Source organism: Phialemonium atrogriseum (assembly GCF_030411735.1).
Source record: "Phialemonium atrogriseum strain 8032-3 unplaced genomic scaffold QBC33scaffold_13, whole genome shotgun sequence".
In the NCBI taxonomy this organism is placed as follows: domain Eukaryota; kingdom Fungi; phylum Ascomycota; class Sordariomycetes; order Cephalothecales; family Cephalothecaceae; genus Phialemonium; species Phialemonium atrogriseum.
In genome coordinates this window covers 450,632-475,756 of record NW_026848150.1, presented here as the reverse complement: position 1 = coordinate 475,756, position 25,125 = coordinate 450,632, and the positions used below count along the sequence as shown (strand labels likewise).

Below are 25,125 nucleotides of genomic sequence, written 5' to 3'. Positions count from 1 at the left end.
GTTCCGCGCTTCGCGGGCAAACAGTTGCCACTGTTCTGGTCCCGGCCATTGGTCGGCCGTAAGCAACGGCGCATTTCTGCCCCGTGTGGATGGGCTGCGATAATGGGGTTCTAGACCTTTGCGGGGTCCCCACGCGGTTGGCGACACGGAGCTTGACGCATCAGTGACGTCTCCTCGAGACGCCGACTCATGTGACACCGTGATCTATCTCGGAGCCTGCATGCCCAAGGCCGCGGTGAGTCACGTAACCCTCGGACCACGTTCAATCCAGTCAATCCCCCTTGATGCCCCAGGTTGCAGCAGCTAGTGCGAGAACGGAGTAAATATTTTATCTCAGCAAGCGATTGAGTCACTTTGACGACGGTTGTAAATTGGAAGAGTCTCCTTATAAGACTTAGCTTTTCCTCCTCAGACAGAAGCTGCACATCTCTCCCTAGTCCCTACCCCCCAATTGAAACTTCAGGCCTTGCCCCCAGGCCAAAAACACATAGACGGACAGGATGGAAGTCAGTTGCCAATGCGGTTCCGTCTCCTTCAAGACGCCTCTCCCAAAGCCCCTCGCTCTCTACGTCTGCCATTGTGTAGAGTGTCGCCGACAGACCGGCTCTGCCTTCGGCACCTCTGCCATCTTCCCCAGGTTCCAGCTCCCGGACACGGACGTGTTGAGCTGCTACACGTAAGTGCGCGACGGTTTCTCGTCCTCGATCGCTGATGCCCGGCGTAACCCCAGGAAGGTTTCGGCTCGATGATGCATGCCTTTACCCGGCTCTATGCCATGGACTGACGGCTACCCATCGTAATAATACAGACGTCCGACCTCGACCGGTCAAACGCTTTACTGGTATGTCAATGGCTCGCCTCGACGGTGGGATTGGTTTTGTATTTGGGGACTCCCAAGGCTGACATTCTGGACGACAGCTACTTCTGTAAGAACTGCGGCACACGGCTCATGCACACGAGTCCGGTAAGGGCGCTCGCTCTCCTAAGCCCTCTTAACACACGAGGATCCTGGCCATTTCCCCGAATGCCCTGCTAACACGAGACCGCGATGGGCCCCCCCGAGAATAGGATAAGACCGTCGTCTCGGTCAAGGGCGGCTGCATCGAGGGGTTGGACTGGAAGAACGCCATACACCTCTGGACGAAGTCGGCCATGGTCCCCATACCCGAGGGCTGCGAGTCGCACTCGGAGGACTCGAACTTCACCGACTACGGTACCTGCCAGGAGACGCTGGACCAGCCGACGGGTCTTCGATGATTGCTCGTCTGCTGCCGAGGCCGTGCCTGGCAAGCCGCTGTCTGGTGCGTGCGAGCTAAGCCGGGTCTGCTGATATGGTCTGATAGTGTGCCTGCAGTTCTCTATATATGTGTTTCCAGCGGAAGGGAGTATGCTGGATTTCCATTCTTGGTTGTTAATAGATTTGAACAAAAACACGAAAAAGGGGGCGAAAATGGGGGAAAAGCTTTGATTCTATTTTTTTTTTTCAACAATACCATGGAAACTATTCGCAGCGTTTTTGCAACAGACATTACAGCGTAACTGGATGGATAAGCCAGACCAAACACCCTCAACCCCGACCCTGCCGTGACTCAGCCTCCCCCACCAACCCCTCAGTGCCCTGCTTCGGCCGACCCTGCACCCACGCCCTCGTCGGCAGGCGGCTTGGCCGGTCCGGCGTGCTTGGCGGGGTCGAACACGTACATGGGGAACTCGAGGAACACGGTCCGCTTGAGGAGGACGGGGAGCCTCTCGTAGACGGCCGGCGGGAACGGGATGAGGATGCTGGTGCGCCGCAGGTAGCGCGCGTAGGCGTCCCAGTCGGCGGCGGAGGCGGCGCCCTCGTACCGCCTCTTGGCCCCCGGCCGCTCGGACAGCGGAAGGCCGGACACGAACATCAGGAGTAGGGTGATGAAGATGGGCCCCGCGATGGTGGCGTACAGCGCCCTGCGGGCGGCGCCGCTGATGTGGCCGGTCGCTGCGGAGACGGCGATCGTGAAGATACCTGTGTGTCTTCGGTCAGCCGGATGTTTTCAAAGAGTCCCAGGGTGCCTTACCAAAGTGGAGGAGGATCTCGCCAAAGTAGTTCGGATGCCGGGAGACGCGGAACAGGCCGGCGTCGCAGACGGCATTCTTGTCGTTGCGCGACCTGAAAGCGAAGCGCTGCGCGTCGCTCACGGTCTCGACGACAAGGCCGACGGCGAACATGACGACGCCGGCGACGTCACCGGGGGTCCCGAAGGCGGGCGCCGGCGCCGGCGTAGAGGCGGGGCCGCGGACGGCGGGCGAGTTGAGCACGGTGACGGGCAGCGAGACGGTCCAGACCCAAAGCATCTGGAAGACCCAGAAGCCGAGGAAGGGGAAGAAGCGGTCGCGCGTGCCGTCGAAGCGGTCGTCCTTGCCCGTCCGCAGGACGCGGAACAGCAGGAAGCCCGAGAGGCGCGCGCCCCAGGCGGCGATGAGGGCCGTGGCCACGACCTGGCGGGCGTCGGCCCCGCCGCCGCCCAGGGAGAGGGTCACGGCGGCTAGGACGATGAAGTTGGTGCCGCCTGCAAAGTCTGGGGAGGGGGTTCGTTAGCGGAGGTGTGTCGGCGCGGGGGGCACAGGGACAACACCGCACCCGTCAGCTTGTCGAATTTGAAGGAGAAGGCAACGACGAAGAATGCCAACTGGTATCCAACCGTGATGAGAGCCGTTATGCCGAGATAGTACTCATCCAAGACATGGATGGTTCTTGCCATCTTGGTGAAATACGCCCCTCTTACAAGGCTGTCACATTGGCCGGCGACTAACGAGACTCGAATGGGGCCTCACTCCGTTTCATTTGAGGATGGTATGGATGGTTGGGGGGATGGAAGGCGCGAGTTACATGAGGAGGCCTCGGGATACCCAGCAACAGGGGTTATGCCATTGCGTCGCTCTAAAATTAGATTATTAGATTATTAGATTTATTTTTCACGGTATCTGAGGGCCAGCCTCTTTACGAGTTGCGAAAAGCGATGTATTAAAAGGCTGGATCTTGAGAACTCGATCTACGTGTGTACCACGGTAGATGTTGAACAGGTCGGGCTTTGGCCTGCTCTGCTCTGATTGGCCTGAATCCTGGTTTCGAAGGGCGCGCTATGAATCATGCTTAAAAGTACGGTTGATTCTTAGGGCTAGCTACCTAGTCACAAATGTCTGTTCACCTCGTTCTTGATTGGAAAAGGAGCCCAGTGCCGACGTGATTTCTTTCGAGATATTTCCTAGCCGCTTTCCAATTTTAAATGATAAGTGTGTCTGGGGAATGAATGGTGCCTCGTAGTCTTTCCAGGGGAAGGAGGGGGTGGGACGGCCATCAACTCTTTTGGCCCTGGCGCTTCATGCGACACAGTAATTACCAGGTCTGTCCTCCTGGGTGGTCTGCCCATAACTGACATGACAGCTGTCACAGCTAGGTAGAGCTTCACTAGCGAGATGTGGAGGCTCGAGGCTGCCGACAGGGCCGCCTGGCAGCTTGAAATCCAGAGCCAATTGATAGCAAATGTTTTGCACGATTCTGCATGAATTTCGAATTCAATGATACAAGCCCCCCTTTTCCCCATCACCTCCTTCACGTGGTGCTCGTCGAGGTGGCTTGCTTGGAAGCTGTGTCAGCACGGTTCTGCGATCTGGCTGGCCCTGGCTGGCAGGCCCCACAGCCTGCGCCTTTTGCCGGGGACCTTGTTTCGCTTAGGCCAAGATCAAACACAGGCCGTCAGGGGTCAGTCTCACACCCCTTTCCAAGAGCCTCAATCACAGACAGAATGTCTGGGTCCGATGGACTTTGACTGGGAATTGGCCCTGCGCTCTGCTTGATCTGGCCAAGGTCGTTCAAGGCGCGTGAGGATGGGCTCCACATGTCAGCCCATTTTCTCATCGGCCTGGACCTCGACGAAACAAGCCTGAGCCTCATCATTTTCCTAACGCTAGTGCGTAGGGATACTGGCCCTGGTTCTCGAACGTCGCCGCGTAACCCTGGTCCTGGTTGTCTGCCCTCCTTTCTGCGTGCACTGCCAGCTTCATCCTGACGACCTTCCCTTTCGTTTCTTCTTCGTCCGTTCGCTTCTCAGTGCTGTTATCGAGAGTTTCATTCTTTAATCCCACTTGTACTTGTCTTTCCCCCTTCGATGCGCCGTTGAAGTGCTCTTGGGTAGTCGGTCGTCTAGGACGTCGAGTCATTCCTTTCTTGCGTTCTGTTGTAAACCACTTGGCCCTTCGTGCAAAGTGTTCCATAGAACCGACTTCCCTTCCTCCTACCGAAGCTGTACCTCCGAGGTCGCGACGCTCGCTCTTTCTCTTGGGTTGATCCCGTGCGATATAACTTCCATTTACCGACGGCTGGACTGTTGCGTCGCTCTTTCAGCACTCTTTCAGTGTATCTTCTCGAGGTCTGAATCCGCAGGGGACTAGCTCGTCTTCCCTACTTTCGAGAATGAGGCTCTATTCGAGGGGTGCAGGGCTTTTTCTGGGCTATCTGTCGCTCGCTCAGGTACGTCTTCCTCTTGGAATTCTCCCAGTCAGTGACTCACAGTGACTTACCTCGTCTATAGGCTGCTGCCGTTGATCAGAATGGAAAACCCTCCAAGCGGAACCTGCTGGACGGAATCATGGATATATTTGGAGGGGGAAGCGCCGGCGAGACGGTCACCATGACGGAGACGGCGCGTCAAACCGTGACGGTGGGCGGAGACTCGGGTGTTGGAGCTGAATTGAATGCAACGACCATGACCATGACCATGACCGTTACTGCAGCCGCTGTGGAATCACCAGTTGCTGCAAACGGGTACGGCCCCCGAACATAATCCTAAACGATCACTCAGCGTACTAACGATCCCTAGTGCCGCTGTGGGGGCTGATTCGGCAGCGACCGTCACAATCACCGCGCTCGCATCGACTGTCACTCAGACTGTCACGGCGCCGTGCCAGGCTCAGGGCGCCGTACAAGCCTCGAACTCTGCTATAGTAGCAGCAGGAGCGGCGGCGACTGATGCGTCAGGTGGGGCGGTCGGGGCAGCAGCACCACCAGGTGCCGGCGTGCCATCAGGTGGCATTGGTGTTGTTGTTGTGTCTGTTCCTGCCAGCGTGCACACGAGTACCAAAGTATCACCGCCTCAGGCCTCGTCTGCGTTGGCTCCAGTTGGCGGCGTCTCCACCTCGGTCCTCTCAGTCCCTGCCCCGACACTCAACAATGTGGCTTCTGCTCCTGGCGTGCCTGCCTCCGCGCTGGCTCCGCTGCCCCCTGCCCAGTCTGCGGCCTCGTTGGCCCCGCTGGCCCCGGCCCAGTCCGGGGCGTCTCTGGCTCCTCTGGCTCCTTTGGCTCCGCTCCAGACGGGTAAGCCATTTCTCCCGCAAACCTAGCCATCCCCCACCAGGCATCCACTAACACATATTCCTAGACGCAGCTGCTGCCGGAGCAGCGTCACTTGCCCCGCTTCCCGCCGCTTCTTTGCCGGCGGCGCCCTCTCTGGCTTCCTCCGTCGGCCTCGGCGGCATCGACGCCGGTAACGCGCCGGTCGGTGGCGATCCAGCCGTCGCCGCGCCGGCAGTGACGGCCGCCCCCGAGATCGCCAACGCCGGCGCCCAGCCAAGCATCGACGTCAGCGGCCTGACCCTGAACAGCGTCCTCAACCTGGGCAACCTCGTGCAGGGCGACCAGCTGGCGAAGCGGCAGACAGCGCTGGCGGGACAGTAGACGAAGCATATACTAAAGGGCCCCCCCTGGTTTCTATATATATAAAGTATTCGCTTTATTTTTTGGGTTAACGGCGGCGTCTTTTTTGAGGAGAGAGCTCGCTGATTCGTGCAGAAAGACCTCGCTCCTGCATCCTCTTCCCAGCACCCATGCGTGCTAGGACAAATTTTAGTGTAAATAAATGATAGCTTGTATATGGTTGCAGACGAGGTTCGCCGTGGATCGTGAATGCAAAGCAAAGAAAGAAAGAAAGCAAGCAGGCAGGGAGAAAAATGAACTTGTTACAACAGTCCAAGGGAAAGACCCCCTCAGCTCTTGTTGGAGTTAGAAATCTATGATGGCATTGCCTCCCCTATGCTTGAGCCCATGCTCAGTTTTTGGGTGGGTATCTCTAGAAGACAGACGCCGTCGTAGTCCCGGAAACATTCGTACACGATCTAACCCCCCTCAACACCCACGACTTTTGTCGCCCTTCATTTGCCCGCCGGAGGACCCTCCTCCTGGGTACCAATCCGCATCTTCTTTGCCTGTCTCTTGCTGACAGGCGCCATCGGCTCTTCGGAGGCGTTTTCGGTGTCCTCGCCCCTCCTCTTCTGCCCCTGCTGGCGCGGCTCTCCCTGGGCAGCATCGCCGCCCGCCTTGGCGCCGGCCTTTCCCTCCTTCTGTTTCCGTCCATGGCCACCCCCTCCTTTGCCGCCATCCGTCCCCTTCGTCTTCTTCTTCTTCTCGCCCGGCTTCCCGTCCCCATCGCCGTCCCCGCCCGGCTTCCCGCCCGCGGGCCCACCGCCCGCGGCCCGGACGACGTCGACGACGCCCCTGAACCCCCTCCTCTTGATCCCCTCGTTGACGACGACGGCCCTGGGGTTCGCGGCCAGCGCCTCGGCGCCCCTCTCGGTGCCGAGCCCCCACACGGCCAGAAGGTTGATGACGTCGGCGGGGGCCCGGAGGTCGAGCGGCCTGGCGGTCTCGCTGCTCAGCACGAGGCCGCGGCCGCGGGTCGCGCGCACCAGCCCGGACAGGTTGGCGATGAAGTTGGACCTTGCCCGGGCGTCCTCGGCGCCGAGGGCCTGGGCGTAGCAGATCTCGAAGCGGATCCCCCGGCTCACGGCGGCCATGGAGGTGCGCGGGGCGAAGTGGAAGGGCAGGGAGGCTGTCAGGTCTAGGCTGATCAGGCTGAATTCGGCCATGGTCGTGCAGCACGCCGAGAAGGCCTTTTCTGTTGTCGGGCGCGCTGCTACTACGTCGTAGGCTGATGCGAAGGAGGCGAGCCGGTGGTTGGTTGCTGGGTCGGAGATGACGACTGTGGCGCGCCGTAGAGTCGTTGGGAGCTTGTCTGGAAAGGAGGACGAGGAGGAGGAGGATGATGATGGTGGGAGCGGGCTGGGCTGCGGGTGAGAAGGCGGGGGCGCGGTCAGGAGGGGGATCGGGTTGATGACCTGCGAGGGGATCGGGGCCGAGACGGTGTGATTCAGGGCAACAACGTCGTAGCCCAGCGAGGACGCGAACTTGAGGGTCCGTTGGAGCTGCGCGCTGCTGGTGCTGGGCGACCAGGCGATATTGAGGTCGTAGAGCATCTTGGGCGGCGCTCGCGTGCGTTGCGCTTTGCTATATAGGCGGGCCCAGGGTGGTCATTGTCGCTCAATGGCGCGTACCAGAGAGTCCAAGCATGGGATGCTTAAAGTTCCGACCTTCGAGGTTGAGAGTTCAAGATTTTTGGCGGGGTAACTTCGGGGTACAGTGGGTCCTATACCTAGGTACCTCGCCCAGCGCCGCGTTAGTGCGGACTCCGCCATCGCATTCCTTGGCCAAGCAATGAAACCTGGATACTACGTAGGTGGCCCTGATTGATACATGGCTGATCCAAGGTTAACACGACGTCAAGAGCACGACTAAGCCACCTTCCATCGCGCGTGCTTCTCGCCTGTCCAGACAACCCTCGTTGTACGATATAACCACCTACCTGCTTCCGACTCTCTTTTCAACTCTTCGATCGCGTCCTCTTGCACGCCACCGTCGTCATGTGCCTGATTTTCACCTGCGGCGAACACACGTTCCGGAAGGAGGTCGAGGGGTATGAGGGCGTCGTCTGTCGCTGCTACAATTGCGGCAACTACTCTGGCCGCGTGGTCAAGACCCACCCGTGGTTTACCTTCTGCTTTATTGTAGGTTGAGCCCCGATCCCATAGTGCAGCTGCATCGCCCCATTTCCAGACGGCTCTAACGGCGTGCGTAGCCTTTGATACCTCTCTCCTTCAAGGGCTACGAGGACGTCACCTGCCACATCTGCAACTTCGCCCAACCGCTCGAACACAGGCAGGACGTCCAGGCGATGCGAGGTGGAGGGGGAGGGGTAGCTGGAGGCGGACCCGGACCCGGAGGAGGCGTGCCATTGCAGCCGCAGGGCGCTCCGCCGCCTGGGCATGGACAGCCGAATCCGAATCAACCGATGAGGTATGGATAGTTGTGACTCGGGACTGAGGCATACCACACATGCTTCTATCATAGGGTTGAAATACTACCCGAATCACATTGTTTCGGAAGCTGGTGTTATGGAGTCAAGTTTATGTTCGGAATTCGGGACATAGAAGGATGAGTTGCCGCGTTGACTACGGACTCGATATTGCTCAGACGTTTGATAGTTATTTCTATTTATTGTATGCAAGCTCCTGTCTGTATAATGACTTTGCCATCGAATGGTTGAAATCGAGAAACGCCTTGACGAGCTCTTCTTCCATCGTGTCTTCTTGGCCATGCTAGTAAGTTTTAAAGAATAACACGGCCGCCTACCTATATACCTAGACAAATTTGAGCCGCAACTCGACCAGAAGAACTGCGGGGTGCTTTGGTTCGGTGGGCTTTCAATGCAAGTGCAATGCTTCAGTGCTAATGACGTCGTTGAGATCCACAGCAGAACAAGCAATCCTAGCGTACAGAGCACTAACGAAGCTAGAACTAAATCCTAACCAACCAACCACGAAACCATCGACGACATGCGAAGTCTTCGCTGCCCTCTTAAATTGTTGACAACAGCGTAAAAGAAGGCTTAACCAGCCGCCAAAATGGCATCCTCAAGACGAGGACCCTCGGTTTTAGTATGTCTTGGATGATCCGCACATCGAAGGTTATCCGCGAGACAAGCACTGACACTGGTTCAAGGTAACCGACTCTCGGGAACGACCCTTGATACGAAGCCCAGGCCCTCGCCCTGGCTCATCCGGCGCCAATTCCAGCCGGATGCCCCCCATGCGCTTCGTCTCGGTCGACAATGTTCTACAATATGCCTCGGATATACCATCCGGCCAACCACGAGTGCCCCCGGGCCACCGAACGATGCGAGCCGTCGCCCGTCGGAGCGGCCACGGCGGCGGCGGCCTGCCCATCCTCGCTTCCGCGAGGACGGGGCAACAGAACGTGCCGTCGCGGACAACCAAAGTTAGCGAGAAACTCGTGCTCATTCCCGAGACCGCAGAGGAGAAGGACGGGGTGGCGAGCGACGACGAGTTGGCCCAGCAGGCCGCCATGCTGAGGAGCGCTACCGAGGACGAGAATCGACCGTTGCGGGATGAGGAACTGGATGTGTTGCGGAAGCGGGGGGGGATCAGAGGGAAGAGCTATGCGGAACGGTTGCCGAAACTGGAGAGGGGGAATAAGGTGGCGCGTCTGACGGCGTACTGCACGGCCCAGGCGTACAGGATGAAGCCGACGGCAGAGTACCTACGGACAAAACATGAGGCGAAGACGAAGCTGTACGACGACTGTTTGTACACTGTCTACCATCTACCACTCCTTGCTGGCGTCGACGGGTACAGGATACGCAGCCGACCGATATTGAAGACGCCGGGGACAGGGAAGACGGTTTTGGACCTGGAGATTGAGCGGAGCGAAAGACGAGACTATCACGAGGGGTACTTCGACTATGACGCAGATGGCGTGTCTGGCGCTGCCAGCAGCCCCAGTGAAGCAAGCCAGTTCCCGTTACACGAGACCGTTTCCGAGGACCGTGGACGCGATCATTACGCGGACGATCCCGACAACCCCGTCAGCTCGATCACCGGCCTGGTGACGGACGCCAAGAACTTCGCCGAGATGTTCGTATTCTCCTACGGAGTGGTTGTGTTCTGGAACTTCACCGAGAACCAAGAGAAGGACATCCTGGCCGATCTCACCTTCGTGCAGAACGAGACGGGCGTCTCGCTCGTGACCCGCCCGCTCGACGAGAGCGATTTCGAGACGGAGGAGTTCCACTTCGAGTACAGCCCCGACGTCAAGCGGCCGCGGGTCTTCAACGACATGATCACGCTACTCCCGCGCTCCGGCCACATGGTCAAGCTTACCATCAGCCACGCCATCGCCCAGAGCACCAAGCTGTGCTTCTTTGAAGAGCGCATGTCTCAGACGATGCTCGGCGCACAGCACGTCCCCAAGCGGCTGGCCCTGACAGGCGAGCTAAGCATGACCCGGACAGAGATCGTCAAGATCCTAGGCCAACTATTCAAGAGCCGCGTCGACATCAACCTCTGTAAGTTACCCGACTCACCCTTCCTTTCTTTCAAAACGAGCACAACCCTACTAACACATGCCCCCCTCAGCATCCAACATCCTCGACGTCCCAAACTTCTTCTGGGAGTCGGAGCCGACGCTGCACCCCCTCTATGTCGCCGTGCGCGAGTACCTCGAGACGGACCCGCGCATCCGCGTGCTCAACGAGCGCTGCCGCGTCTTCCTCGACCTGGCCGAGATCCTGTGCGACAGCGTCGCCGACTCCAAGATGAGCGCCATCACCTGGATCATAATCGTCCTCATCTTCGTCAGCATCCTCGTCACCGTGTCCGAGGTCCTCCTCCGCTTCGGCATGCTGGCCAGGGCCGGCGCCGGCCGTGGCGACAACAACGGGAACGGGAACGGGAACGGCGGAGCCGTCGTCGCGTGGGGCGGCCCCCGCTCCGGCGGCTTCCTCGGCCTCCCCGACCCCTCGGCCGCCGCCGTCGCCGGCTTGGATCCCCGCGCGCTGGAGGAGCTGAGGGCGTGGAGCGCTGCGCTGGGCGAGCGCGAGAGGGCCGCCGTCTGTGGGGCCGAGTATGTCGGGACTACTTTTGCTGGTGTGTGAGTCTGTTGGGGAGCCTCCAGGGATGGAGTAGAGTTAGAGTAGTCGGCACATTTCGCGGCATAGCGCAGGCGTTTGGTGACCTTCTTGTTTTCTTTTTTGTTCTTTCCCCTGTACATTCTACGTAGGACGCATGCCTGTCCTTGCAAGATCCTGGATTTGGTCAAGGTCTAGCTCAACATGCAAGGCTGCCTTAGGGAATATCGCATTTGTATCACTTCTGCCGATGTGGAACAATGAATGAATCGGGAAACTTCTTTTTTAGGTATCCAAAGGAAAATGAGAGTTGTCGAACTCGTAAAACTCCCACGCCATGCCGCAACGGGAGAGACTAAGTAGGTAACTAGGAAAATGCAACATACAACTACCGGACCGAACCGGTGACCACTCAGAACAGCCGAACTCCGCGTCTCACTAACAGACCTTGTTCTACACAGCCGCAAATCATACATCCCGCTCGGGTCCCTCCAAAGTAGCCAGCGGGACGTAGCCCTCGCCGTCCTTCCGGGCGCCAAAGCGCCTGCCGGAAAGCCGGCCGGCGAGGTCCTGCGCCCTGACCACGATGCCGTCCAGGCCCCAGCCGCGCCCGCGCCTCCGCACGCCGCCCGCCTGGTCGAGGACGGCCTCATCCATCCACCTAGGCCTCTTCCAGAATTTCAGGAGCAGACTGCTGACCACCACGCTCACCGAGCTGGCGGCCATGGCGGCGCCGGCGGCCATCGGGTGCAGGTGCCAGCCGAGGGGCAGGAAGAGGCCCATGGCGAAGGGCAGGCCGGTGGCATTGTAGGCGCACGCCCAGCCGAGGTTAAGCTTGATGCGCGAGAAGATGGTGCGGGCCAGCTGAAGAGCCGCCGGGATGTTCATGAGGTCGTCAGGGCGCATGAGGACAATGTCGGCGGCTTCCATGGCGACATCAGTGCCGGAGCTCATGGCGATGCCGACATCGGCAGTGGCGAGGGCCGGGGAGTCGTTGATGCCGTCGCCAACCATGGCAACAACTTCGCCCTCCTCCTGTAGCCTGCGGATGATGGCTTGCTTCTGGTCGGGGGAGACACCGGCGAACACGTCATCGAGATCGAGCCCGACGGCGGCTGCGACCGCCACAGCCGTGCTGCGCTGGTCGCCAGTCACCATCGCCGTCCTGACCCCCATGCGGTGGAGGACCGCAATGGCGGCTGATGCCCCTTCCTTGATCTTGTCGGCCAGGCAGAGGTGGCCGACGTATTTACCATCAATGGCGACGAAGACATTGGTCGTGCCCGCAGAGGACGGGGTTGAAGAGGGCTTCCGTGAGTTGGAGTTCTTCGAGTTGATCTGCTCAGAAGCCTCGATTGCCGAGTCGGGAACCTCAACGTCGCCCTCGCGGAGGAAGCGCACGCTACCGATGAGGACCTTGTACCGGACCCGCTCTGCGGCAGTTGCAGGCTCGACGACAGCGCTAATACCCTTCCCAACAACTGCAGAGAAATCTCCGACACTGCCGTCAAGGTTGCCATCAATATCAAGGCCCAGCTCGGCCTTCGCTGATGCGAGGATTGCTCGGCCCACAGGGTGTTCACTTCCCATCTCCGCAAGGCCGACAATCACCCACCAGAGGCGTCGACGCCACTCATTATCTTGCCAGACAGAGACGAGGCTGGCGTTGGCCACGCTCATCTTTCCGTACGTAATGGTGCCCGTCTTGTCGAGGACGACTCGGGTGATCTTTGTTGTCCTCTCCAGAGCAGCTCCCCCCTTGATAAGAATGCCGTTTTCGGCACCCACACCAGTACCGACCATAACAGCTGTTGGTGTGGCCAGACCAAGGGCACAGGGGCAGGCGAAGACGATGACCGAGATGCAAAGCTTGACACAGACCATGATCTTGCCACCACTGGCCTCTTCGAGGAAGATTTTGGGCGGGTTTGTCAGGACGTGGCTTAGAACCATCCAGACGGCGAAGGTGAGGAGACCCAGAGACAGGACGGTTGGGACGAAATAGCCGGCGAGGATGTCGGCTAGCCGCTGGATAGGGGCACGGGTTGTCTGTGCATCCTGAACCAGCTTGACAATCTGGCTGAGCTGGGTATCGCGACCTGCCCGAGTGACCCGGAAGTCGACACGACCGTGACCATTCACGGTACCGCCAATCATGTTGCTTCCCTTCTTCTTCTGCACGGGCATTGCCTCTCCGGTAACCATGCTCTCATCCACATACGTCTCACCCCTGACCAAGGCGCCGTCTGCGGGAATCTTGTCTCCGGGACGCAGGATCACCACGTCTCCAACTTCGAGGAGCTCGGTAGGGATAACTTTCTCTTCCGCGGCACTTCCGTCCGTCGCCGCTTCTCCGGAGTTGACCCCTGAAGCCCAACCATCTGCGGCCTTTTCCGCGGCAATGGGGTCGGCATAAATGGTGGCCATGGACGGTGCCAGAGACATCAATCGCGAGAGGGCCTTGGAAGTCTGTCCCTTGGCGCGGTTCTCCAGAAATCGGCCGAAACTGATAAAGGTGATGAGCATAGTGCTGGTGTCGAAGATGGTGCTCGGCCGGGTGTGAGGCGGGATGAAGACCGAGACGAGCATGGCCATGACGCTGAAGAAGAAGGCACACGAAGTGCCGAGAACGATGAGGACATCCATGGTAGGGGAGCCATGCTTGACCGACTTCCAGGCCGAAATATAGAATCGCTTTCCAATGCCGAATTGAACAGGTATCGTAAGGACCAGACAGACGACATCGCCGAGGTATAGGCCGTCGAGAAGTTTGACCCTGCCCATATCCATGAACGGCAGACACATTGGGATGATCATGCTGATAAGGAAGACGGGCACGGCGAAAGCCAGAGAGATTTGGAAGGCGTGGCGCCACTCAGTGATCTCCCGGGTCTTGGCGAGAGACTCGAGCTGCGCGTTGTTGTCGTCATTGTCGGAAACGAGAGCGTTGTAGCCCTCTTGCTCAACAGTTTCGACAATTGCCCGAAGGCCCGTCACGGTCGGCTGATGGCTGACCTTCAATCTCGAATTGGAAAGTGAGACAGTGGCAGCCGAGATGCCGGGCAATCCCTTCAGCTTCTCCTCCAGCCGGGTTGCGGCGTCGGCGTCCAGGTTCCCGTAGATCTTGAATTGAGCAATCGATGAAGTGCTGGAATGATCGGCGTCGAGGGTTGTCGAGAGCAACTTGGCGTCGAAACCCCTGTCCTCAATGATCTCGACGATCTTGTCCGCCGTGAGCTTTGATGGATCGTGGACAATTACTGCCCTCTCGGCAAGTAGGCTGATGTTAAACTTCAACAATCCCTCGAGGTTTTTAAATCCGCCCTCAACGGCTGCAGTACATGCTCCGCATGTCATGCCGTCAACCGCAACGGTCGTGGTCGCGGCAGATATGGCCTGCCGGTTGTGCCTTGATGATGTCCTCGGTTCGGGCGCCACTTCTGTGCTTTCCACGATGGTCGCTCCAAAACCTCGGTCTTCGATGATTTCGGCGATCTTCTCAGCGCTTATGAGGGCTGGATCATGCTCGACCACAGCTCGTTCTGCGAGCAACGAGAGGCTGAAATGCTTGATTCCGGACACGTCCTTGAATCCCCCTTCAACTGCTGATGTACACGCGCCACAAGTCATCCCCTCAATTCCCACCGTTGTCACCATCATCGGAGGCCCCTCCTCCTCAACCACATAGTCGTCGTAGGGCGTGTGGGAGACTCTCGGGGAGGGCAGGTCGGTAGCCAGGACTTCGGCATCAAAGCCCCGGTCTTCGATGATGTCCCGAATCTGATCGGCGGAGATGCGCTGAGGATCGTGCATCACCACGGCTCGTTCCATCACCAGGCTGACAGATACACTGCCAACACCGTCGACGCCCTTGAAGCCTGCTTCAACAGCCGCGGTACATGCGCCGCAACTAGCGAGGTTGCCATCAGCACGCTGACGAGAAGGGAAATGAGATGGCAAGGAAGAGCTACAACTCACGTCATGCCGTCCACTCTCAGGGTAGTGGTAGCCATATGCGCTGTCGGCGTCGTCAAGGTCTCCCTTGGACCGCTTCCGGGGATTTGGATGCGCGAGGGCGCCATGATCGCAACACTCGGATGCCCCGGTAATACAGCAAAGCGTGAGAACCTGCGTCCGCCTCAGGATCTGGAGGATGGGATGGGTCGCCAAAGAGGTTGACGGTACAGCGATGCGCTATGCGAGCGGCAACATTTGAGGTGATTTTTTTTATGGCAATGAAGACGTGCAGAGATTCGGCAAATCTTCCAGAGAGACCAGAAGCCCAGCTCCTGGGGAAAGTCCCGGCTTACTATGTATGATCCAATATATGTCCGTATGTACAGGAGGTCGCAGCACCCGTGTGTGGCGCTTGGGTGAGAGTAAAAAAAGGTCGCAGCGAAGCACGCAACGGGACGTGGGGACCTCACTTGACCTACAGCTAGAAAAGGTCTAGGTAGATACACTAGTCCCCCTTTGGCTGGGGGTTTGAAGGGGATTGTCAGTGCGCACTGTGGTTCTGTCTTGAGTTCGTTTCGGATGCCAAGACCTCTGGGAAGGATATGAAGCACAATTAAGAGAAAAGGATCCTACTGGCGGGTGGCTCAATACCTTAACTCGCCGACCGGCAATTGTTTCCATGTGTGGTTGATTGCTTGAGGTCGGTCACATGCGACAGTCGCCACAGTGCAATTCTCATCTCCAACAGGGTAAACCTTGGATGCTTTCGTGTAAGTACTGTACCTCCTCCGTCGCAGCCGAAGAAGGTTCGGGGTTGAGGACCATCACCATCACCACCATCTGTCATCTACTATCCCCCTGCGTATTCTGCATTCGTACAGTGTGTGCATGGTGCTAAGTTTAACTAAGCTTTTGGCCAGGCTGGCCAGTTTGTGTGACTGCTCTCTGTGCCGGGCCGCTTGCGTGACCACCGGGGGCTACATCTTGAGGACAGCGCGAGCATCGCTATTGGATCAAAGACTTGATGCCGACAGGATCCCACTGGCACATCTGCAGAACTGCGCCGAAGCACGTTGCAACCACGAGCATAGAAAATCAATAGTCGCAAAATAGTTCGGCACCGAAGCTTTTAGTTACGGTCCTTCCCGTGTAATGTAATAACGATCTACAGATTGCACATCAGCTACCTACAACGAGCTCCAAGGAGGTGTTCTAGTACGAAGGGCAGGGGTGCTCAAACCTACCTGACACGCCGCCTAGCCGCAGGTGACTGCCAAATGAATTCTTGCTACCTGGTTATCCATTTGCAAAATGGAGTCTTGGTAACGTTGAGTGAGAGCCATTCTGCGCACCTACGAAAAAGTGCCTACTTTTCTACCTTACCTAACCGTATGGGCACGTAATAAGACTACAGATTTGACTCTGCTGAAGACGGTGTCCTCTCCATTCTCTCGTTTCCGGTACTTGAAACCTCAACGTAACATCCCATCGGACGCCACGGCATCTAATTCCGCAAGGTTGAAGATTTGCCCGGAAACGCCAGTGTGGAGTAGAGAGCTAAGCCACATATCTCCAGCCTTACCTTACCGCCCCACCAAGGCTACAATCGGCAGGGGACCTTGGATCCTGACATCACAACCACCAAAGCTGTGTTTTGTGTCGACAACTGCTCGCCCCTATCCTCATCATGGAACAAGTAAAAGCTCTGAATGCTCTAGAGGTTCGTACACTCAAGCCATATACCGCAAGCATCTCCACCTCAGATGTTTGGTTTAATACTGTCGAAGCACCCAACGAAATTGAAACTGACCTCCTTCATCACAGCCCTTTGTAGCGCTCACCAAGTCTGCTACGTCCCCACGGGCAGCTGCTGACCTGGTTACCCGAGCGACCTCCGCCCCGAATACATTCCTGTTTACAGAGCTTCTGCAGACCACACAGATCCAGGCCTTGGGGTCATCAGAAGACTTCGCCCCCTACCTCACCCTCCTCCAGATCTTCAGCTATGGCACGTACGCTTCATACACCGGGACTCCTAACCTGCCACCCCTCAACGACGCCCAGGCCCTCAAGCTCCGCCAGCTCTCCCTCATGACCCTCGCCAAGGACGGCTCCCTCAGCTACGCCGCCCTCATGGAAGCCCTCGGCCTACAGACCAGCCGCGCGCTCGAGGACCTCGTCGTCTCCTCCATCTACGCCAACCTCGTCAAGGCGACCCTGGACCCCAAGAGCCAGCTCGTCCAGGTCGACAGCGTCGCCGCACTACGCGACGTGGCCCCGGGCTCCATCCCGGGCCTGCTCTCGAGCCTCTCCGCATGGGCCGCGCGCTGCGACTCCACGCTCGCCGACCTCGAGCGGCAGATCGACGAGGTCCGCGACGCCGCCGCCCGCCGCGCGGCCGCGCGCCGGGACTGGGATGAGAAGAAGGCCCGCATGATCGACGAAGAGCACAACCGCTCCTCGCGCCCGGCGGGCTCCGGCGCCGGCGCCGACAACCCCGACCGCGGGCCCCAGCTGGCGTCGCTGGCGCTGGGCGGCGGCGGCGGCAGCGGCGGCAGCAGCAACAGCGGCAGCCAGAACCAGGGCTCCGGCACCGGCATCGCCGCCCTGCTCAGGAACCAGCACCGCTTCGGGAAGCGGGGGAGCGGCCAGATGGACACGGCCGCGTCATCGGGCGGGCACGACGACGAGGCCATGGATCTGGACGAGGAGGAAGAGCCGCAGGATGGGAAGAAGCGGTCGAGTCGGAGGAAGCTGCAGCAGGGATGAAACTGCTATCTATGACTTACCTCCTTGGGTTCCCCGGCATATTGGGTCGAATGGAATGGGAGATCCGCGACCATTCGGTAGAACAGAAGAGTAGACCGTCCATGTTGGCGCCTTTCCATACCAGTGGGACTAGAAGGCGATACGAGTGCATACGATACCATTCCAGATACAAGATAGAAATAACCGACAGTAGACGGGATGACCCAAAACAAAGTCTCGCCACTTTTTAACTCAGTTGAGGAGTCTGGAGCTGCACGTGGTTGGTGCAACAAAATTGGACTCATCTCCCCTTGCGAGATAATTGATAATAATGAGCTAACTAACAAGCCGGTAGAGAGCACGCCATGCCTCAGCAGTGCAACAGCCGCGGAAGCTTAAGTCCGATCGAAGGATAGTCCTCCGCACCAGGCAAGGATATCGTACAAAGCAGGATCTTGCCCACGCAGACGGAAACGGAACGCAGCAAACGCAACTGAGAAGAAAACTACCTCCTGACGCCGATTAGGTCCCCTCGTCCTCGCGATTCAAGGACTAGCCCTGGTACCTGGTACCCCTCGATATGGGGAGAAAGTTGCTCCCCATCAAAACCGACCAAATTTTCCATACTCATCATGACATTCGTGAAAAACAGAGATTCTTCTTAGAGCGGACAGCTAGATAAGCTAAGCTTCATGGGAACCAGATGCTCATTATCGGATAGGAGATCGAGATATTGCGCGGAGAACGCCGCATCTCACGCGTTCCTCGTTTCGTTTTATTCCCGCATGTGGCGTCACAGCCTCTTTCCGGGAACGAGGACGAAGAGGACGCAGAGGGCGGCGTCCGCGAGAATAGTGACAGCCAGAACCACGAGTGCTCGTTGGGCGAGAAGTCTGCGGATGTAGGGCTCTCGTACGCGGGAAAAGTTGAAAGGCGTGTACTCGCTCAATCCTATCAGGGCGAGGATCGGATCCAACGAATATAGGTACGAGGCAAGGTTGTATACCCCGATGGTAAATGGGAGTATCAGCTATGTGTCTGCAGTTAGCAGGCTGGTACAAAGGACGTGACGATAACACCTTGACCTACCCAGAGCCTCCGTTGCCTTGAGGCGTCGAGGAAGACGAGGACGAAGGCGGTCCAGAAACCCCCAAACATCGACAGCAGACCAACAATGAGTCTCAAGATCAGTGTTGGCGGAATCACGTTCCCAAGCGCCTTCATTCTCAGGAAACCGGGGAAGGCGTCTCGCTCCATGGCCTGGAAGACGTAGTCCTTAGCCACGTCAAAGACCTCGGGGTCGTCGCGTCCGAACTCCTCAATCGAAGTCGTGACATCTTGAGTAATCGACCCGGGGAGCGTAATCTCCCGCTCAGCGCCGGGGAGCAAGAAGGTGTAGAGAATCTTCTCGGCCGACGCCCGAATATCCTGCCGTGCTACCATATGCGCTGGCGAATTCGAATCAGTCGTGAGATCACGGGGGGTGCTCGTGGTCGTACTTGGTCTCCGCATTCGGCCGTTACTGCTATGCGGAGAGTCGTGTGTTCCTCCCCTGTCTTCGCGGAGGAATGCAGACATCTGGGCATCTTGGTCTCTCTCCTTCTCCGTGGCATACATGGACGGTCCAGCAGCCGGGTGATTCATCTCGCCCATCCCATCCAAGATGGCGGACGAACGCCTAGAGCCTGATCGATCCGGGTCGGGTGTTCCCACGAGGACTGACCGTCGGAGTTCGCGTACATAGTGACGGCAAAGCGACATGTGCTGAGCAACATCGAGCCTTCAGTTGTGTCAGTAGGGGTGCAAAGCCACAGACATGGAAAGTGACGTACCAGAAGTCTAGGTAGTCCACAGAGCGTTGCTGGTCTCGCATGTAAATGTAGAAGGAGAATAGATCAACCGGTGGGAGGGTACGCCGGCTCAGGACCTCAAAGAGGGTCGGTAGTCGGTTTCGATGGAGATCAGGTTGAGGAGAGGGGGTTGGGGCGAAGCCTGGATCCGCCATTTTGATGGTTTAGATGACGAGGGCGGCGAGTTTGACTCTTGAAGCAAGGGGAGACAATCCAGAAATCTAGTAGGTTTAGAGGGTGCTCCCTCGAAGAGCAGAAGTCGAGATGTGAAGTCTCCCTTGCCGTGAGAAGTCAGACCCACTCTAAATGAGACTGCGCTCACATTGGTCTCGCGCAGCTTCGCGTCCTCGCAATGGTAAAGATTTGCTGGTATGCTAGAAGAAAAGGAACGAGCGAAAAGTGCGCTCGGCGCACAGAGGGATGGATGGCCGGATGATGGGCAGGAGCTGTCTTGGATTAACGCAGAACCTGTATCGCATAAACACTTCTGTTGGCCCCCGGTTACGATCATTTGGTGCAACGGAAGCCAGGATCATGTGACTAAGTACGGTGGTACACGGGCCACCTTGGAACGTGACGGGAACCTAGTTGCCCGTGACAAACAATCTACGGAAGTTCGTTTTTCAGCTCCGGAGAAGCTTATTGGCTCAAAATTCGCACTTTGCCGGTTTAGGGCCGTTAGGCGAAGGGTGGAGGGCGCGGCCACACATTCAGAAAATTGACGAGCAAATTGGCAATTCTTCACCACCACCAACTGAAGGGCAAATCCACGTCTCCTCTCCGTCGATCCACCTCAGAGACAATTGACGAGCCCAAGTACGTGCTTTCCACCTCGCAGTTCGATTGGGATGAACCTGTCGCACTGACTAGAATACCCTCAGAATGTCGTCCAAAGCGAAGAACACGTCTGGCAAGCCCGGCCGGTCGGCTATTGCCGATGTCATCATCCGCGAGTACACCATCCACCTCCACAAGCGCATGCACGGCGTCAGCTTCAAGAAGAGGGCACCGAGGGCTATCAAGGAGATCAAGGCGTTTGCGCTCAAGTCAATGGTATGCAGTCCACTCCCGAGTCGTGCCTCGCGCCTATGACGAGAGAGCACGGGACATACATATATCCAGGCAACCAGTACCGGAAGAGACGCTGATCAAGATGGGATCACAGGGAACCTCCGATGTCCGCCTCGATCCTCAGCTGAACAAGAAGGTGTGGGAGCAGGGTGTCAAGGGCGTTCCGTACAGACTGCGCGTCCGCATCTCGCGGAGACGAAACGACGAGGAGGGCGCCAAGGAGAAGCTGTACAGCTACGTCCAAGCAGTCAACGTCAAGAACCCCAAGGGCCTGCACACCGTGGTCGTGGAGGAGTAAAGAAAAATTACGGAGGGCGACTTGTCATGGTTCAGGACGGCATTGGGCTTTCGGAGTTCGTCTGGCATCTAGCTTCGCATTACGAATAAAGGGATTCGTGCTTCGACGCACCAGATCAGAGTGTCATCTCTGCAGGCGGTGATTTGGAGAACCCGATGTTGCCAAAATGCTCAAATTGGTGGAGTTATCTTTTGCTGGGGCAAGATACCTATTGCCCTGGGCGTTGGCGAACTGAATGAAGAGCATGCAGACCAAACGACCACAGGATATTCGTGAACCTAACCGCCCTGGAGATGCAATGCCGTCCGCTACCCATAAACCAGAGACGAGCCCATAAGCCAAGAATCATACAAACCGACTCCCATTCTCCAAAACCAGATGCGTGTCCCACTTATGAGTTCGCCTTTTTAGTCTTCCTCGATGTCCTTGTGTCGGTCCATAACCTTCGTCTTGAACACTGCAGGGTCGTTGTCCCACAGCTCAGCGGCTTCGCCATTCAGGGGGGATGCACTGGCTCTAGGGTCAGACTTGCTCATGACATTTGCCAGAGGCCGGCAGTGGGGTAAGAATAGCATACTTGTTGGGCTCTCCGAGAAGGGACTGGAGGCTAAGCAGGACGGTCTGGATGTTGTAGGCAGCGGTCCACTTGTCCTTCAGGATATCCAGGCAGATACGGCCGGAAAAGTCGACGTTTGGGTGGTAGATAGGGGTCCTGAATAGCACCGTGGGCGGCGCATACGGATAGTTGGACGGGAACTCGAAGCTGAGCTTGAATGTCAAGCCTGAGTAAGGAGTGTCCTCCGGGCCTTCGATTGTTGCTCCCCACATAAGCAGGTCCCCGTCAGCCGAAGGGAAAGCAGAGATGCCGGGTGCCGCAGACGTCATCAACTGCATGAGCTCTGTCTGCAACCTTCGATGTTCATGTCAGTAGTCATGAACCGTAGCGGGAGCGAGAGCCGTCTGGGGAGGTTACCTTTTCGCAGCGTTCGGTCCAGCGTCTGCGCCCTTTCTTGCTCCGCCAAGTTTATTAGCTTGGAAACCCCCAAGGGCTGGGGTTTGGCTGTCTTCCATGCTGTAGGACATGATGTTGGTCGTCAATTGGGGTCGGTAGGAGGGCTATCGAGACAAAGCAAGCTGTCAGTCAATAAGGCGGAATTCCTTTCGACGCTTCAAATCGGGGGCGGGTGTATTAATACGGCATGGCACGTAAGAAACTAGGGGTGACGGATTCGTCGAAAACAAGGGAAGCTTACCTGGGCGAATAAACTGTTAAGCCTAGTGAGTGTCTCAGTTTTTAGCGGAGATCGTTGGTTATCAAAGCTCGGGATTGAGGATGAGGCCTAGGAATTTGGCGGCAAAACAGCGAATGTTTACATGGAAGGACCCAGCCCACTTGGTGCAGCCCCTCCAGCAACCAAGATAAGGCGCGCCCGGGCCCCGGGCCTGCACTTCCTTGGCAAGCTCGGCGCCGGTCAACCAATCGATACGTGTTTGGCTTCCTCATCTTCAAACAAAACAGTATCATACTCACTAATCCTTTGGTTACTGGAGACGCGACCCGCCGCGCGTGACGGGCAGAAAGAACAATGGTATGCAGTTTTCCTACCCAGTAAACCACTCAGTTACCTCCCCAGGGATCCAGAAATTGTTAGGGAGGCACTCGGGATCCAAGTGGAGGCCACTCAATCAATTCCTGCCATGTTAGGTACCTACCTAATATAGAGCCGAACCAGTGTCGGATGTCTCTAATAGTCGCCTGAGAGCCTCACTCTCTCACCTTGACGATCGAGTGGGCAATAAGTGACCACAAACACGCAAAGTTCTCTGCTAAACAATACGATGCAGTCCCAGTTAGATCCTCTACCCAATGATCTCCCCTTTCGGATCGTGTCCAAGACCATAGGGAGGGGTGCCTATGCTTCGTGGGTTCCCTGCTCTGCATGTATGATGATGCAAGTGCATGGGCACGACTAACCTACTCCCAGAATAAAGAAGGCGATACCCCTGGACTCAGGGTCACCAGTATTTGCCGTCAAGCTGATCCACAAGGGCTATGCTATCAAGCAAGGCCGGGTATCCGCCAAGCAAATAGCCATGGAGGTGTCCTTGCACTCTCACATAGGGCAACACCCAAACGTCATCGAATGGTTTGCTACGGGCGAGGACCAGGTGTGGAGGTGGATTGCCATGGAGTTCGCAGAGGGAGGCGACCTGTTCGACAAGATCGAGGCTGATGTCGGCGTGCACGAGGACATTGCACACGTGTACTTCCTCCAGCTAATCAGCGGCGTCAGCTTCGTGCATTCGAAAGGCATTGCCCACAGAGATCTCAAGCCCGAAAACATCCTTCTCTCGGACACGGGCAGTCTCAAGATTGCAGACTTCGGTATGGCGACCATGTTCGAGTACAAGGGCCAGAGGAAGCTCAGCGCGACCATGTGTGGGAGTCCGCCTTACATTGCTCCCGAGGTATTGACCTGCTCCAAGGCGGATAGGAGATCTCCCGACGCGGTGAAATATTCTTCTGATCTGGTCGACCTCTGGTCCTGCGGCGTCATCTTGTTCGTCTTGCTAGTCGGTAACACGCCGTGGGACGAACCCACGTCGGGGAGCTGGGAGTTCCAGGAATACGTCAAGACGAATGGCCGAAGCAGAGACTCGCTGTGGGGACGGATCCCCTCAGACACGCTGTCGTTGCTCCGCGGTATGATGAATGTCGAACCCGCCAAACGATTCTCCTTCGCACAGATCCGCCAACACCCATGGTATACGCGGCGCAACCCGTTGCTCACCGAGGACGGCAATATCTCCGATCCGCTCCAGCTGGCAACACAGATGTTGGCATCATTGCGCGTCGATCTTACACAAAACCCACCGACTCCGTCTCAGCAGCTCCGGGGCGAATCAATGGAAGTCGACCCGAGCGACTGGTCCACCAGACTCCCGGCAAGCCAGCCCGAGGCACCCATCAGCGACGCGCAATTCGACTGGGAGAGGCCGACGACGCGCGCCCTCGGCGGCACGCACGCATTCTCGTCGACGCAGCCCGCCTCGGCCGCCGACGCCCCATCCGCCCACCACCACCAGCACCAGCACGCGCGAGGCCGGTTCGGCGACGCGCTGGCCGACGAGCCGACCATGAGCCAGTTCTCGCAGAACCCGGGGATCCCGCTGAGCCTGACGCAGCACGCGCGGCGGTTCCGCGACATCGTGCCGGCGTACTCGCTGACGCGCTTCTTCTCGCACGTGCAGCCGGCCCTGCTGGTGCAGATGCTCGGCGACGCCCTGCACCAGCTCAACGTGCCGCTGCCGTCATCGTCGGTGGCGGTGGTGGCGCCGGTCGGTGGTGGTGGTGGTGGTGCGGACCACGTCGCGAGCATCCGCGTCAAGGCCCTGGACGGGAGGCGCCAGAGCCTGCACGGGGAGATCATGGTGGACAGGTTTTACATGCCCGAGGGCCAGGAGCTGCTCGAGGTCAGGTTCGTCAAGATGAAGGGCGACCCACTGGAGTGGCGCCGGTTCTTCAAGAAGATGGCTCTGCTCTGCAGGGACTGCATTTACAACGTCGAGGACTAGGTTGTGGATATGGGGGTGCTTGCGTTGATCGATTTGGTGCGAGGGCGAGGAGTTCAAAGGGTTACTTGCGGGCGCATGACAGACAGACACATGACACATGCAATTCTATAGCTATAGTCGATTACCATAACAGGGTTGGTCAAGGGAGGGATGGGGGGGCAGATATTCGCTCGCAACATCTCAGACATTTCCCATCGGAGAATCAATACATGGCTGTTTCACAGGGGCTTAGCCCCAATGCAACATTTTGAGCACTTCAACAGGTAGACAATGGGCTGGCTGTTTGTGCTGTTACGACTCGTATCCCGGGTGCAACACTCGCTCCAGAAGCGAAGAGAAACCCCGAGCCAGGGAGCACGAATGCAGGTCTAGATTTCGACTCGGTTGCTAAAATTGCCGACAAAGTGCTGTTCAACAGCCCATGGATGAAAAAAAGATGTGCAGCAACCCTATGGTGATAGTGACGATGATGATGATAATGATGATGATTGACAGACAGCCTAACCTATGCTACCTAGCCTAAAAATATATATGAGATGGTTGTGCTATTGGGGCTAATACAAGAAACAGACATTCGAGACGCCGTCGCCATGCAGCCCAACAAGAAGATGAAAGTAGGAGGGAGTTGCTGGAGTCGGAATCTAGGCGGTGTGGTACATCCTTAGATCCCGTCTCCTGGGGAAGGGAGAAGTTTCCACAACACTTTTAAACAAACAGGGGTATATGTCCGGAACGAGGGGATTTGCGGCGGGGGGAAAGAACAAGCAGCTCGTAGAAGAAATGGTTGCGAATATATATTGCATAGCTAAAACGTATGGTGGCGAGCCCCTTGTTG

The 25,125-nt window shown here is 57.5% G+C and overlaps 12 protein-coding genes across 12 annotated transcripts; 7 read left to right on the top strand and 5 right to left on the bottom strand.

The window, feature by feature from the left end:
• Positions 1 to 500: 500 nt before the first annotated feature.
• Positions 501 to 1,257, top strand: QBC33DRAFT_559241 (centromere protein V; the record flags this gene model as incomplete). The annotated part of the gene is made up of 4 exons (XM_060429952.1): positions 501 to 676; positions 809 to 841; positions 919 to 964; positions 1,069 to 1,257. The coding sequence occupies 4 exons, from the start codon at positions 501 to 503 to the stop codon at positions 1,255 to 1,257; spliced, it is 444 nt and encodes a 147-aa protein (XP_060283326.1).
• On the bottom strand, positions 1,244 to 3,113 carry QBC33DRAFT_78513 (DUF1295-domain-containing protein). Its single transcript, XM_060433063.1, has 3 exons — positions 2,618 to 3,113; positions 2,055 to 2,555; positions 1,244 to 2,002 (listed from the first exon to the last, which is right to left on the bottom strand). The coding sequence occupies exons 1-3, from the start codon at positions 2,736 to 2,738 to the stop codon at positions 1,611 to 1,613; spliced, it is 1,014 nt and encodes a 337-aa protein (XP_060283325.1). The 5' UTR covers positions 2,739 to 3,113; the 3' UTR covers positions 1,244 to 1,610.
• A 1,238-nt stretch (positions 3,114 to 4,351) lies between these two features.
• Positions 4,352 to 5,947, top strand: QBC33DRAFT_78469 (uncharacterized protein). Its single transcript, XM_060433062.1, has 4 exons — positions 4,352 to 4,507; positions 4,569 to 4,801; positions 4,857 to 5,350; positions 5,415 to 5,947. The coding sequence occupies exons 1-4, from the start codon at positions 4,451 to 4,453 to the stop codon at positions 5,708 to 5,710; spliced, it is 1,080 nt and encodes a 359-aa protein (XP_060283324.1). The 5' UTR covers positions 4,352 to 4,450; the 3' UTR covers positions 5,711 to 5,947.
• Positions 5,879 to 7,380, bottom strand: QBC33DRAFT_619820 (putative rnase p subunit p30 protein). The gene has a single exon (XM_060432755.1). It carries the CDS (start codon positions 7,282 to 7,284, stop codon positions 6,184 to 6,186), a length of 1,101 nt encoding a protein of 366 aa, XP_060283323.1. The 5' UTR covers positions 7,285 to 7,380; the 3' UTR covers positions 5,879 to 6,183.
• A 143-nt stretch (positions 7,381 to 7,523) lies between these two features.
• On the top strand, positions 7,524 to 8,562 carry QBC33DRAFT_570069 (uncharacterized protein). Its single transcript, XM_060430560.1, has 2 exons — positions 7,524 to 7,872; positions 7,944 to 8,562. The coding sequence occupies exons 1-2, from the start codon at positions 7,729 to 7,731 to the stop codon at positions 8,169 to 8,171; spliced, it is 372 nt and encodes a 123-aa protein (XP_060283322.1). The 5' UTR covers positions 7,524 to 7,728; the 3' UTR covers positions 8,172 to 8,562.
• On the top strand, positions 8,527 to 11,179 carry QBC33DRAFT_539224 (putative sad1-interacting factor 3 protein). The gene is made up of 3 exons (XM_060427973.1): positions 8,527 to 8,802; positions 8,867 to 10,229; positions 10,300 to 11,179. Exons 1-3 carry the CDS (start codon positions 8,770 to 8,772, stop codon positions 10,815 to 10,817), a joined length of 1,914 nt encoding a protein of 637 aa, XP_060283321.1. The 5' UTR covers positions 8,527 to 8,769; the 3' UTR covers positions 10,818 to 11,179.
• QBC33DRAFT_611283 (E1-E2 ATPase-domain-containing protein) lies at positions 10,967 to 15,350 on the bottom strand. Its single transcript, XM_060432443.1, has 2 exons — positions 14,769 to 15,350; positions 10,967 to 14,700 (listed from the first exon to the last, which is right to left on the bottom strand). The coding sequence occupies exons 1-2, from the start codon at positions 14,870 to 14,872 to the stop codon at positions 11,259 to 11,261; spliced, it is 3,546 nt and encodes a 1,181-aa protein (XP_060283320.1). The 5' UTR covers positions 14,873 to 15,350; the 3' UTR covers positions 10,967 to 11,258.
• A 1,084-nt stretch (positions 15,351 to 16,434) lies between these two features.
• On the top strand, positions 16,435 to 17,516 carry QBC33DRAFT_515280 (PCI domain-protein; the record flags this gene model as incomplete). Its single annotated transcript, XM_060426086.1, has 2 exons — positions 16,435 to 16,467; positions 16,572 to 17,516. The coding sequence occupies 2 exons, from the start codon at positions 16,435 to 16,437 to the stop codon at positions 17,514 to 17,516; spliced, it is 978 nt and encodes a 325-aa protein (XP_060283319.1).
• Positions 17,517 to 18,017: 501 nt separating this feature from the next.
• Positions 18,018 to 19,608, bottom strand: QBC33DRAFT_78181 (protein rax1). Its single transcript, XM_060433059.1, has 3 exons — positions 19,328 to 19,608; positions 18,585 to 19,275; positions 18,018 to 18,525 (listed from the first exon to the last, which is right to left on the bottom strand). The coding sequence occupies exons 1-3, from the start codon at positions 19,498 to 19,500 to the stop codon at positions 18,289 to 18,291; spliced, it is 1,101 nt and encodes a 366-aa protein (XP_060283318.1). The 5' UTR covers positions 19,501 to 19,608; the 3' UTR covers positions 18,018 to 18,288.
• A 619-nt stretch (positions 19,609 to 20,227) lies between these two features.
• Positions 20,228 to 20,714, top strand: QBC33DRAFT_559232 (ribosomal protein L31e; the record flags this gene model as incomplete). Its single annotated transcript, XM_060429951.1, has 2 exons — positions 20,228 to 20,398; positions 20,511 to 20,714. 2 exons carry the CDS (start codon positions 20,228 to 20,230, stop codon positions 20,712 to 20,714), a joined length of 375 nt encoding a protein of 124 aa, XP_060283317.1.
• A 157-nt stretch (positions 20,715 to 20,871) lies between these two features.
• On the bottom strand, positions 20,872 to 22,282 carry QBC33DRAFT_539209 (ubiquitin-conjugating enzyme/RWD-like protein). Its single transcript, XM_060427972.1, has 4 exons — positions 21,968 to 22,282; positions 21,688 to 21,881; positions 21,292 to 21,624; positions 20,872 to 21,224 (listed from the first exon to the last, which is right to left on the bottom strand). The coding sequence occupies exons 2-4, from the start codon at positions 21,795 to 21,797 to the stop codon at positions 21,122 to 21,124; spliced, it is 546 nt and encodes a 181-aa protein (XP_060283316.1). The 5' UTR covers positions 21,798 to 21,881; positions 21,968 to 22,282; the 3' UTR covers positions 20,872 to 21,121.
• Positions 22,283 to 22,396: 114 nt separating this feature from the next.
• On the top strand, positions 22,397 to 24,711 carry QBC33DRAFT_78059 (putative serine threonine-protein kinase). Its single transcript, XM_060433057.1, has 2 exons — positions 22,397 to 22,636; positions 22,700 to 24,711. The coding sequence occupies exons 1-2, from the start codon at positions 22,554 to 22,556 to the stop codon at positions 24,288 to 24,290; spliced, it is 1,674 nt and encodes a 557-aa protein (XP_060283315.1). The 5' UTR covers positions 22,397 to 22,553; the 3' UTR covers positions 24,291 to 24,711.
• Positions 24,712 to 25,125: the final 414 nt, after the last annotated feature.

What these genes read in the sequence shown, in the direction of transcription:
- QBC33DRAFT_78513 (XM_060433063.1), bottom strand. Translation starts at nt 2,738, where the DNA reads ATGGCAAGAACCATCCATGTCTTGGATGAGTACTATCTCGGCATAACG. An exon ending in CAAATTCGACAAGCTGACGG is followed by an intron (nt 2,556 to 2,617) that starts GTGCGGTGTTGT and finishes CCCCCTCCCCAG; the next exon opens with ACTTTGCAGGCGGCACCAAC. An exon ending in CGAGATCCTCCTCCACTTTG is followed by an intron (nt 2,003 to 2,054) that starts GTAAGGCACCCT and finishes GAAGACACACAG; the next exon opens with GTATCTTCACGATCGCCGTC.
- QBC33DRAFT_78469 (XM_060433062.1), top strand. Translation starts at nt 4,451, where the DNA reads ATGAGGCTCTATTCGAGGGGTGCAGGGCTTTTTCTGGGCTATCTGTCG. An exon ending in GCTATCTGTCGCTCGCTCAG is followed by an intron (nt 4,508 to 4,568) that starts GTACGTCTTCCT and finishes CCTCGTCTATAG; the next exon opens with GCTGCTGCCGTTGATCAGAA. An exon ending in TCACCAGTTGCTGCAAACGG is followed by an intron (nt 4,802 to 4,856) that starts GTACGGCCCCCG and finishes AACGATCCCTAG; the next exon opens with TGCCGCTGTGGGGGCTGATT.
- QBC33DRAFT_619820 (XM_060432755.1), bottom strand. Translation starts at nt 7,284, where the DNA reads ATGCTCTACGACCTCAATATCGCCTGGTCGCCCAGCACCAGCAGCGCG.
- QBC33DRAFT_570069 (XM_060430560.1), top strand. Translation starts at nt 7,729, where the DNA reads ATGTGCCTGATTTTCACCTGCGGCGAACACACGTTCCGGAAGGAGGTC. An exon ending in GGTTTACCTTCTGCTTTATT is followed by an intron (nt 7,873 to 7,943) that starts GTAGGTTGAGCC and finishes CGGCGTGCGTAG; the next exon opens with CCTTTGATACCTCTCTCCTT.
- QBC33DRAFT_539224 (XM_060427973.1), top strand. Translation starts at nt 8,770, where the DNA reads ATGGCATCCTCAAGACGAGGACCCTCGGTTTTA. An exon ending in GACGAGGACCCTCGGTTTTA is followed by an intron (nt 8,803 to 8,866) that starts GTATGTCTTGGA and finishes CACTGGTTCAAG; the next exon opens with GTAACCGACTCTCGGGAACG. An exon ending in CCGCGTCGACATCAACCTCT is followed by an intron (nt 10,230 to 10,299) that starts GTAAGTTACCCG and finishes TGCCCCCCTCAG; the next exon opens with CATCCAACATCCTCGACGTC.
- QBC33DRAFT_611283 (XM_060432443.1), bottom strand. Translation starts at nt 14,872, where the DNA reads ATGGCGCCCTCGCGCATCCAAATCCCCGGAAGCGGTCCAAGGGAGACC. An exon ending in CTGAGAGTGGACGGCATGAC is followed by an intron (nt 14,701 to 14,768) that starts GTGAGTTGTAGC and finishes CAACCTCGCTAG; the next exon opens with TTGCGGCGCATGTACCGCGG.
- QBC33DRAFT_78181 (XM_060433059.1), bottom strand. Translation starts at nt 19,500, where the DNA reads ATGGCGGATCCAGGCTTCGCCCCAACCCCCTCTCCTCAACCTGATCTC. An exon ending in GTGGACTACCTAGACTTCTG is followed by an intron (nt 19,276 to 19,327) that starts GTACGTCACTTT and finishes ACACAACTGAAG; the next exon opens with GCTCGATGTTGCTCAGCACA. An exon ending in CAAGGCAACGGAGGCTCTGG is followed by an intron (nt 18,526 to 18,584) that starts GTAGGTCAAGGT and finishes GCAGACACATAG; the next exon opens with CTGATACTCCCATTTACCAT.
- QBC33DRAFT_539209 (XM_060427972.1), bottom strand. Translation starts at nt 21,797, where the DNA reads ATGTCCTACAGCATGGAAGACAGCCAAACCCCAGCCCTTGGGGGTTTC. An exon ending in GGACCGAACGCTGCGAAAAG is followed by an intron (nt 21,625 to 21,687) that starts GTAACCTCCCCA and finishes TGAACATCGAAG; the next exon opens with GTTGCAGACAGAGCTCATGC. An exon ending in CTTCTCGGAGAGCCCAACAA is followed by an intron (nt 21,225 to 21,291) that starts GTATGCTATTCT and finishes CCCTAGAGCCAG; the next exon opens with TGCATCCCCCCTGAATGGCG.
- QBC33DRAFT_78059 (XM_060433057.1), top strand. Translation starts at nt 22,554, where the DNA reads ATGCAGTCCCAGTTAGATCCTCTACCCAATGATCTCCCCTTTCGGATC. An exon ending in GGGAGGGGTGCCTATGCTTC is followed by an intron (nt 22,637 to 22,699) that starts GTGGGTTCCCTG and finishes ACCTACTCCCAG; the next exon opens with AATAAAGAAGGCGATACCCC.